Genomic DNA, 11,559 nt, shown 5'->3' with positions numbered 1-11,559 from the left:
ACTCAGAAATCCACCTGCCTCTGCCTCCCAAGTGCTGGGATTAAAGGCGTGCGCCACCAACGCCCGGCGAAATCATTTTTCATTTTTATCTGCATGGTTGTTTTGATAGTATGTCTGTGCTCCATGTATGTGTCTGTTGCCCACAGAAGCCAGAAGAGGGCGTCAGATCCCTTGGAACTGCAGTTACAGATGGTTGTGAGCTTCCACGTGAGTGCTAGAACAACCTCAGATCCTCTGGAGAATAGCCAGTGCCCTTAACCACTGAGCCATCTCTCCAGCCCTATTTGGTTATTTTTGAGACAGATTCTAAAGCTCAGGCTGACCTGAACTCAATGTATAGTTGAGCATGACCATGAACTTTTGATTCTCCTGCTTCTACCTCCCGAGTGGTGGTCTGCCATGCCTGGCTGGAGGAATTCTGGTTGATAGAACCCAGGGCCTGGTGAGTGCTTATGCAAACACTCTACCAACTGGGCCACACCTCCGCCTGGCCCCGCCCCACCCCAGCCCCGCCCCGGCCCTGCTCCAGGGTCTGAATTGAAACATTCCTGCTACAAAGAAGTCTCTGCTCTCCAGATCAGGCCTGGTGTTCCTGTACCCGTTTGTAGCTGCCTGCAGCCACACCTACGAATGGATTGTCTGCGAATGGGAGTCAAGACCTGAAAAAAATTAAGGGTACCAGAAATGTGGGAAGGGGTTTTAAAAAAATAAGACCGACACATGGTGTGCTTTCGGTCTGCGATCATTAATGAATTCTTGTTACAAGCAAACAGATAGATAAAGCAAAACCCCTCCCTCAAATCCCTCAGCAACTTGGCCCAATCAGCAGCTTCATCTTCAGTCTCTGGAGGCGGGACTTCCGGCGTAACAGGAACTTGTAGAGGTGGGGCTATTAGCAGGAGGTTGGAGAGAGGCGTGGCTATATGTGGCAAGGCGGGGTCTGACAGAATCAGCCCTCAGCTGTAGGAGGGTCACACCTGCTCAGGACTACCATTGCGTGTGTTAATCACTTTGATGAATATTTATTAATTTGTTTCCATCAATAGATTATAAGTCAATTATTAGGTCTTGACAAGTATTAGTCGAGTAAGTTAATGTTGAATGAATGCATATAAAGCGTCTGCATCTACTGAGTGTCAGGCATGTAGTAAGGCAGCTGTCATGATTAGGACCTTTCATGTCTGCCTTGTCCTCACAGGGTCCTGCCTAGCATGCCACTGGTCTTTGCTCTTCTTTCTGACATCTTCCAGGGGCGGGGTTCCTGGGAACTTTGTTCTAGCAGGAGGGGATTGGTGTTCACTCACTGCTTGCTCTGAGACCTGTGGAGAAGCAGAAAACTGGGACTCTCCCAGTTCCCTGACAGTAATTATCTCCTTATGAGACTGAGGTGCAGAGAGGCTAAGAAACTTGCTTGGGGACCTAGAGAGATGACTCCAGGACACTTAGAACTCTTTCAGGGGACCAGAGTTCACATCTGGGCACTCCTGTCTTGTGGTTCATGCTTGCCAGTAACCTCAGCTCTGGGTTCCAGCTCTAGAGCTTCTTCTAGTCTCTGTGGCCACCCACACTCATGTCTGTATTACTCCCTAAAAGCTGAAAAAAAAAATATATATGAAAAACTGCCAGCTTGCTAAGTTATCAGGGCCCCGAACATGCTTTAAATAAGTCTGTTTCTTCCCAAAGCCCATTCTTAGAACCACAGTGCTGCAGCATCCGAGGCAAACCGGCGTGGTCAGCTCAGAGGGTGCAGTGTATGAACACATCCTTAAAGGGACTGCAGGCGTGGTCTAGTGAGGAGAGGTCACCAGAAGTGGGACTTGAGGGGACGTGAGGGAGAAGGTTGAGTGGAGGCTTCCAGTGGGTGGCCATGCACGAGAGAAATGAGATCTAGAAAAGGAGCTGGTTTTAGAAATGAGTGAACTTCTCTTATTTTGGTGTTTCCTAGATTGTTTTGTGTGAGAATAATATCCGGAATCAGGCGCACATGGGCAGGGTCGTCACCCATGAGCTCATTCATGCATTTGATCATTGCCGGGCTCATGTCCAGTGGTTCACCAACATCAGACATCTGGCGTGCTCAGAGGTGAGTTTAGACATTTATTTTTCTCAGAACACTGAGCTTCTTATTCAGAGGAGACTTATTTAAGCATATTCCTTTCCTTGCACTTGTGACTTTAGCAGTCTCCTGTAGAATTGCTATAAATGTCATCTTCAAGGCCTAACAGTAGTATTGACCTATTTACATCAAAATAAAATCATAGCAAATACTTTTCCTGGGAAAAGTACACTTAAGAGCTAAATGCGATGCTTGTATGTTTTTTTTTTTTTTAAATAAATGATTGATTTTTATTGCTTTGGATTTGAGCTCAGGGCCTCATGCATGCTTGTCAGACACCTGCTAATTGAACTGCATTCCCAGCCCTGGATTTGTTTTTGCCAAACTGGGGTAGAGCTGAGAGCCTAGTGCATGCTGGGTAGAGTCCACCACCATTCTGTCCCCATCTCCTCTGGTTCTCCTTCCCTCTCCACAACAGTCCGTTGAGGATGATAGTTATCCTTGTCTTCCTTATGTGCAAAGTGAAATGCTCATTTGGATTCTACAGTCACCGGCAGAGCTGGGCCTGCCCGGCTTCTTAACCAGGCTGCTTGCTTCATATTCAGTCACTGTTTGCCCTGGAGTAAAACATTTAGCCTCGGGCTGGAGAGATGGCTCAGCGGTTAAGAGCACTGGCTGCTCTTCCGAAGGTCCTGAGTTCAAATCCCAGCAACCACATGGTGGCTTACAACCATCCGTAATGAGATCTGATGCCCTCTACTGGTGCGTCTAAAAAAAGCTACAGTGTACTTAGATAAATAAATAAATCTTAAAAAAACAAAACAAAACAAAACAAAAAACCCAAAAACATTTAGCCTCAGCCGGGTAGTGGTGATGCACATCTTTAATCCTAGCACTTGGGAGACAGAGGCAGGTGGATTTCTTAGTTTGAGGCCAGCCTGGTGTACAGAGTAAGTTCCAGGATGGCCAGGGCTACACAGAGAAACCCTGTCTCATAAAACCAAAAACCAAAAAAAAAAAAAAAAAAAAAAAAAACCCAAAAAACAAAAAACCCCCAAAACAGCTCCCCCCCCAAAAAACCCCCAAAAACATTTAGCCTCAGGAGCACAATGTAAAGTGTTTATCCTTAATGATCTTAGGCTGCTCTCAGAAGTCCGAATACTCCTAGTAGGACATGTGTATTTAGTTCTTGGATTTCATTATTTGAGGAGTGAACGAATTATAATGAGGAATTAGCAAATCTCAGGCATGGAGTTTATAATGCAGACTGTTTTCTTCTTCTCTTGAAGTTAGTAGGTGCACCCCACTACACCTAACTAAAACTCATTATTTGGAAAGTAGACCAAACCTGAGCTTTTAACTGGGCCTCTCCCCAGCGTGGGTAGCTGCTGTGTGCAACGCTTCGAGCTCCACAGAGAGGCAACAAGGAACAGACCATTCTCTTGGCAGGGAATTACAAAAATGTGGCTTAAGGGTGTGCCATGGGCCGGGCGGTGGTGGCACATGCCTTTATGGCAGGTGGATTTCTGAGTTTGAGGCCAGCCTGGTCTACAGAGTGAGTTCCAGGACAGCCAGGGATATACAGAGAAACCCTGTCTCAAAAAAACAAAAACAAAAACAAAACAAACAAACAAACAAAAAAGCAAGACAAAACCAAAAAAAAAAAAAAAGGGTGTACCATGTAAGGGGGCACTTAAAAAAGCAAAACAAAACTGTTCCCATCATAAATCAGAAAATCTGGGCTAACTTCAGTTAGAACAGTCTTTGTTTTTGGAGCTTTGTATAGGTAACCTCTTATACTCAGGAGCCTGAGGAGACTCACGGCTGAGGATGGAGGTCTGAGAGTGCCTGACGTTCGGGCTGTGACCAGGGTCACATGGAAGCTTCTTTGGAAGGATGCTTTCTTGAAGTCCTTCGGTAATTTGTAGAAGTGTCTGTATCCCCTAGAGATCGCGAACATTAACCAGGTCCAACTCTGACCCTTGGTTCCAGAAGAAATTATTGCTGCTCATGAGGCTGCAGGTAAAGTGTAGAAAATCCCCCTGCCTCAGTGCCCTGATTTTCATAGCATGCTGTTGGGATTGTGCCCTTGCTAACAGATGTTTAGAGAAATTATCTAGGGGAAAGTGTCAGATGCACTGGAGTCTCAGAAACACGTGGTAGTTTCCCACTCTTTCCCAGTTTCGAACGTTGGCCTGTTTTGCTTCTCACTTGCTCTCTCTGTGTTTGTGACAGATTCGAGCTGCAAGCCTCAGTGGGGACTGCTCACTTGTGAACGAACTCTTCAGGCTACGTTTTGGATTAAAGCGACACCATCAGGTAAACATACCACTGGAGTCACCCACCCCCAAGAGTGTCCATGAGTGAAAGAAAGGACATATGCTTAGTATCAACAGCTACCCATGAGAAGAGGGTACCATCCACATTGATGGACATTAATTCTGCCTCATAGTCATGGTCAACCAGGGGACTGCCTGAGGAGAGAGCTGTGACCTTGCTTTGTGTGTGTGCTAGCGTGCTGTGTTCATTGCATGGCGCCTGTGCAGGTCAGGAAAATACACCAGTCTCCCAGGAAGTGGAGTTACGCAAGGTTGTGAGCTTCCATGTGGGTGTGGGAGCCAAACCTGGGACCTCCACAAGAACAATGAGTGCCCTCAACTGCTGAGCCATCTCTCCAGCTCCAACTCTGGGATGCATTTCAACAGGGATAGATAGAGAATCCAAGTGAAATCGTAGCCTGCCTTCCTTATGTCCTAATAATCTTGATATATATATATGTGTGTGTGTGTGTGTGTGTGTGTGTGTGTGTATATGTATATATATACATATATATATATCACATGCACACACACATATATACACACATATGCACACACACATACACATATACATACATACATATATATGTGTATCACAAGAATGTATATATATGTGTATGTGTATATATATGTGTATATAATACACACACACACACACACATATATATATAAAATCTACATACACACATACACACACACACAATTGACCCCTTGTTAACTTGACACACAATACTTTAAGTCATAATCTTTCCTTTTTTGGTTCATCCACAAGATCTCAGATTAATGACTATCCTCCCCAGAAAAACATATTACAAACTTAAAAGTCGCACAGCCTTTACCAATTCAGATACTTTAAAAGTTCGATCTTTGGCTGGACAGTGGAGGCGCACACTTTTAATCCCAGTACCAAGAGGTAATAGTAGGCAGATCTCTGAGTTCCAGGCCAGCCTGGTCTACAAGAGTGAGTTCTAGGACAGACAGGTCTACACAGAGAAACCCCATCTTGAAAAAAACAAAACCAAAAAAGTTCAGTGTCTGTAAAAATTCAGTCTCTTTTAAAAATTCAGTTTTTCAACTGTGGGCTCCAACAACAACAACAACAAACCAAAGACCTTGTTACTTCTAGAGGAAGGAAACTGCACAGTCACATTCTGAACAAAGCAAAACAAAGCCCCAGCAGTGTCAATAGCTTAATGTGCAGTGCCTGCGCCTGGGAATCAGTCACGATCTCCTCCAGAGCTCTGTCCTCCGCAGCACACAGCTTGTCACGTCTCCAGCTCTGTCCTCCGCAGCACACAGCTTGTCACGTCTCCAGCTCTGTCCTCCGCAGCACACAGCTTGTCTCCCAGGCTGCAGCTGGCTCCACTCCACTGCCGCTGCTGTTCTTAGAGGCTATCCTGTGGTTCTGGCCTCCCCGGAACACTGGTGCTTCTACTGCACCTGGGCTGCACTTTCACAGTCACTCATTCCCCTTGGGCTATTCATGTCAGAGTCTCAACGTCCTCCATAACACCTCAGTCCTGGGGATGCCTCTGCCACTGAGGCTGCACCTTCACAAGTGACCTCTCCTGGCCTCTCACAGTGCCAAGCCTCAGCTGCTCTCCATGACCCTTTCATGCCTTCAGAACCAGCACCACCTGGGTGACTCTTACACATGTCCACGTCTGGCTGCCAGCACGAGGTACAACTTTGGCCACCTCTGCACCTCTGACTCTGAGGAAACCCTTCCCAGAAGATTTCACCTCAGTGGTTCTGGTCTCTTGTTAATCACAGCTAATTGTTCAGCCCCAGCTGACCAGAACCACAGAATCTTAAATCAAAGCAGCAAGTGGTCCTGATAGTCTTTAAGCTTCTCTCTGAAGTGTCACAAGCCAGGCCTCCCTCCATCTTCTGCATAGACCTCAACATTCTTACCTTTCAGGCTCCTATAGAACATCTCACGGAGCCCTCAACACTCAATGGCTTTTCTACCCAAAGTTCCAAAGTCCTTCCACAGCCCTCCCCATAACAGCATGGTCAGGTCCTTCACAGCGATACCCCACTAGTCTGGCATGAATTTGCTTTAGCTTGGATTACTATTGCTTTGAAGAAACGCCATGACCAAAAACCAAGTTAGGGATGAAGGGGTTTATGTGGTTTATACTTTCATATCTATAGTCAATCACTGAAGGAAGTCAGGACAGGTAACCTGGAGGCAGGAGCTAATGCAGACATTTTTTGAGACTGGATTTCTCTGTGTAGCCCTGGCTGTCCTAGAACTTGCTCTGTAGACCAGGCTGGCCTTGAACTTCACAGAGATCTCTCTGCCTCTGCCTCCTGAGGGCTAGGATTAAAGGTGTGCACCTCCACCACCTCGCAAGGATGAGTAAACGCCAACTGTGGTCTGCGTTGAGTCTTCTGAAGCTTCGACATCTGTGCCTTTGGGAGAGGGGACAGCGCCTTGCTGTGTGTCTCGCGCTGTCCATTGGTGCATGAGCATTTCAGCTTGAAGGATGAGGCGGAGGTAAAACTAGGAAAGCAGAATATTGGTGATTATCACCAAAATCACTCTTTATTTTTCATTTGTTCCTTTTTTGAGATGAGGTCTCCTGTTGCTGGTTTTCTTCTCCTGGGCTCATACTCATCCTGCCTCAGCCTCCAGTTGGTGGGAACAGAGGAGTGTCTCCACTCAGGCCTTGATTTGTACTTTTAATTTTGAGACAGATTTGATATGTAGCTGGGCTGGCCTGAATTTCGTCCTCATGCCTCCTGAGCCTTGGTTTTACAAGCATGGGCCACCATGCCTACTTTTGATAATCTGTCGCGGGCAGGTCACATACTATTCTTTGGAATTTTAGTTTGGAGAAGAGATGATATTCCTTTGATTATTATCTTAGTTAGGGTTTTACTGCTGTGAAGAGACACCATGACCATGGCAACATTTAATTGGGGCTGGCTTCCGGGTTTAGAGGTTCAGTCCCTTGTCATCAAGGTGGGGGCATGGCAGCATCCAGGCAGGCATGAGGCTAGAGAAGCTGAAAGTTTCTACCTTTTGTTCAGAAGGCAGCTAGGAGAAGACTGGTTTCCAGGCAGCTAGGATGAAGGTCTTAAAGCCCACACCCACAGTGACACACCTACTCCAACAGGGCCACACCTCCAAAGAGTGCCACTTCCTGCGTCAAGCATATTCAAACCACCACAATTATCTTTAATGGACATTCTTTTGAATTTTAGTTGGGAAAAGAGAGAAATAAGTATTTTAAAAGCTAAGAATTGGAATGGCAACCTTTACATTTCTTAAAACATGGAAGTTTTAGGACCAACAGATTCAAGATATTAGACAAGTTATTCTCATAGCAAAACTGAGACCTATGAAAGATGTTTAATTTTTCTTTCTGCCTGAAAACAGGCACCTTTTAAGTTTGAGTATCTGTGAATAGTTTCCTGTTGTCTCAGGATAAATAGTACAAAGTTTATCTATCACCAGTCAACTGAAAAGTTATGAAAGAGGTGTGGAAATGAAGTATATTTTACTTTTTAAAAAAGATAGGTTTTATTTTTAGTTACATGCATGTGTGACTGTGTGTGGGCATGTGCCTTTGGTGTAGGTGCCTTTGGAGGCCAGCAGAGGGCACCAGAGCCCCGGAGCTGGAGTTAGAGGTTTGTGAGGTGCTCGCCATGCTGTTGGGGATTACGCTCAGGTCCTTTGGAACAGCAGGCAGCTCTTTTAACCACTGAGCCATCTCTCCAGGCCCTTGAAATGTGTTTTAAGTTAGTTAAGCAAGATCAGTCAGGACATTGTCTACGGACTTTCTGTGATTTTGCGAAGTGGGAATTCATGTTTGGCAGACACTGCCTGGTGTGTCAGAGGGTAACATTGGTTATATTCCTGAGCAAATGAGAAATGGAGGTCTTATTTATTCCTCAATAGGTTCAGAGTGAACTGACATGTTCCGTGGTTAGAGAATTATATTTGTTAATTTTATTTTAATTTTTAGAATGGCAGAAATTAATAAAAGAACAGGAGGAGAAGTGAATCTTTATGACTTATTTTTACTTTATTTTATATGCCTTAGCGTTTTGATGGCACGTCTGTCTGTGTAAAGGTGTCAGATTCTTTGGGACTGGAATTACAGACAGTTGTGCACTTCCTGTGGGTGCTGGGAATTGAAACTAGGTCTTCTGGTAGAGGAGCTCCTAACTGATGAGCTATTTCTCCAGCCCTGGAGAAATTAACCTTAACGTCTAGCTAACATGGGGTGATATCATGATTAAATTTCACACAAAGTTAAAACCATGGGCTTTCCTTCCCTGTAGACTTGTGTGCGGGACAGAGCTGTTCTCTCCATCTTGGCTGTCCGTAACATCAGCAGAGAAGATGCCCAGAAGGCCGTGGACGAAGTCTTCCAGTCTTGTTTCAATGACCTCGAGCCCTTCGGCAGGATCCCGCATAACCAGACGTATGCCAGATACGCTCACAGGGACTTCCAGAACCGCGATCGTTACTACTCCAACATATGAAGACGGCGGCCGTCTGTCAGGACCGTGAAGAACATGTGACTTTTCAGCACAGAATGTATAAAATGTAAATGATCAGTTAGGTTCTATGCATAAAATGCAGAGTGTGCTGATTTTAGTGTTTGACTACAAAAAAAGAAACAAAAAGGACAGAAAGAGGAATGCCTTAAACTGCAAGGCAGAACTGGGATCTTTATAGCTAGTCATTTAGTACATAAGAAAGTAAGTGACATTTTTGTATTTTCTACTTTAGACTTATTTTTTGGCCCTTTTGTTCTCTTCTGAGATTATTTTAAAATTTGGTTGTGACATGTGAAGGATGCACTTGTGTGATGGTGGGTGGGCAATGTTAGTATTTACAGACAGCCAGACGGTCAGGCCATAGGACATTTGTTGAGATTTTGTCAGGGTCAGAATGCAAAGAATGAAAGTCTTCTACTACGTGGTGTTTCTTTTTCCCTTTAAAGATTTATTTATTCATTTTTTATGTATGTGAGTACACTGTAGCTCTACAGATGGTTGTGAGCCACCATGTGGTTGCTGGGATTTGAACTCAGGACCTTTGGAAGAGTAGTCAGTGCTCCTACCCACTGAGCCATCTCACCAGCCCTTCTGTGGCATGTGTGCTGTCAGCTTTTGAGGATCCTTCATGCTGGATTCCATGGAGGCTGTGCTTATGCAAACTTCACCAGTGTCTAAATGTCTCTAGTATTTACTTGTGTTTTAAAGATGTACTTTAAGTTGGGTGCAGGTGCCTGTGTGCCAGTGTGCCAGTGTGCAACAGGTGCCTGTCGAGGCCAGAAGAGGGCATCAGATCCCCAGGAGCTGGAGTTACAGATGGTGGGAACTGCTTGGCATGGATGCTGGGAACCAAACTCAAGTCCTTGGCAAGAGCTGTGCACATCTCTGACACCTCAGCTGGGTCTCCAGCCCATCTCAACATTGTGGGAGTTTTGCCTGTATGTATATGTATGTATGTATGTATGTATGTATGTATACATATCACATGCGTACTTTTTAAAAATTGTACTTTTATAGTTTCGTATTTCTTAAAATACAACACATTTGTATATGTTAAGACAACGTGTTTTAATATCGTGGAGAAAATGCCTGTCACAGTAACTTTGTTGGTTTTTTTTTTTGGAGTGGGCAGAAGGCTATTTCTCTTCATGTGATTTCCAGATAAACTTTAGAGTTAACTTTTTCTTTCCTTTTTTTTTTTTTTCTTTTCAAAACACAGGATAGGAAACTGGCAGTATAGAATGGTGGTTAGAGACATGGTTAGAGACATGGATCTGTTATTTATTTTTTATGTGTATGGGTGTTTTGCCTTCAGGTATGTCTGTGCACCATGTGTATGCAGTGCCCATGGGGTCCAGAAGAGAACACTGGATGCCCTGGAATTGGAGTTAGAAATGGTTGTGAGCTGCCATGCGGATGCTGGGAATCCTAGGTCCTCTTGGGAAGAGTAGCCAGGGCTCTTAGCTGCTTAGCCATCTCCCCAGGCCTGAGTAAACATGCTTTCTAAGACTGAGCCACATCACTACTAGAAACAGTAGTTTTTCCAGTAACTAGCACAATCTTTGGGTTCACAGTGTGATCAAATATGCAACAATCTGGTTCTCTCCTCCCACCATGTAGATCTTGGGAGTCCACTTCTGGCTGTTAGTCATGGCGGCAAGCACCTTTACTGGGTCAGCCATCTTGCCAGCCTTTGTATTTTAAACTAAATCTTGGTACCTGCTGAATGGCCAAATTTGTCCTTATAATATCTCAGCTGAAGTCAGCCATGGTGGTACACACCTGCAATCCCAGCTGTTGGGAGGTGTAATCTCTCAGCTGAAGTCAGCCATGGTGGTACACACCTGTAATCCCAGCTGTTGGGAGGTGTAATATCTCAGCTGAAGTCAGCCATGGTGGTACACACCTGCAATCCCAGCTGTTGGGAGGCAGAGGCAGGTGTCACAGCAAATTGGAGGCCAGCCTGGTTTAGATAGCAAGATCTAGTTCACACAGGGCTCTGTAGTAAGATGCTTTCAAAACAGCAGCAACAAAATCCCAGGGAGAACCAGGTTTGCTGTTAAGGCTTCTAAAGCTTTCGTTTCAAAAGAAGCTGGAATCAGCAATGGTGAGAAGGAAAATGACAAGAAATGAATTCAGACCGGGGCTGGAGAGATGGCTCAGCACTAGAGAGCAGGCCCCTGCAGAGGACTCAGGCCTGAATCTCAGTACCCACACGGTGGCTAGCTCCAGTTCCAGGGCATCCCACACCCCTTCTAGCTTATGAGGACATTGCACTCACCTTCCTCAAACAAACATGCAAGTAAAATGCTCATCAAGTAAAAATAAATAAATCTTTAAAACCTATATACAGATTAACATTAGAATTCATTTTACTTGCTGTTCAAATATTATAAATTGGGGAAAAGGTAAAAAAATACAAGGACATCAATACAAATGAACATTTATTAATTATATACTCAGGGTGTTGCTCAGAAGTTTAATGAGAATAACTAGGTTTGGTAATGTCTTGTCTGGATACTTCTACCCCCATGAGAGAAGTTGGATGGTAGAGATCGTGTGGTCTGATAGCTGCAGGCTAAAATCACTGTCTGATGCTCACCTCGGTCTCTCTTTCTCCTAAGGGCAGAAATGAACAAAACAGAGGTTTCCGCATTGCTTAATGTT

The 11,559-nt window shown here is 44.7% G+C and overlaps 1 protein-coding gene across 1 annotated transcript in view; it reads left to right on the top strand.

Annotated features, from left to right (window-relative positions):
• The window catches only part of Atp23 (ATP23 metallopeptidase and ATP synthase assembly factor homolog), an 18,570-nt gene extending 7,334 nt beyond the window's left edge, over window positions 1-11,236 (top strand). The window contains exons 4-6 of the mRNA XM_031350037.1: window positions 1,946-2,083; window positions 4,292-4,375; window positions 8,671-11,236. Of these exons, the coding sequence (XP_031205897.1) occupies window positions 1,946-2,083; window positions 4,292-4,375; window positions 8,671-8,874 (426 nt within the window). The 3' untranslated portion in view covers window positions 8,875-11,236. The remainder of the gene's footprint in view (window positions 1-1,945; window positions 2,084-4,291; window positions 4,376-8,670) is intronic.
• Window positions 11,237-11,559: the final 323 nt, after the last annotated feature.

Source organism: Mastomys coucha, unplaced genomic scaffold (genome assembly GCF_008632895.1).
Source record: "Mastomys coucha isolate ucsf_1 unplaced genomic scaffold, UCSF_Mcou_1 pScaffold4, whole genome shotgun sequence".
In the NCBI taxonomy this organism is placed as follows: domain Eukaryota; kingdom Metazoa; phylum Chordata; class Mammalia; order Rodentia; family Muridae; genus Mastomys; species Mastomys coucha.
This window is presented reverse-complemented; position numbering and strand designations above follow the sequence as displayed.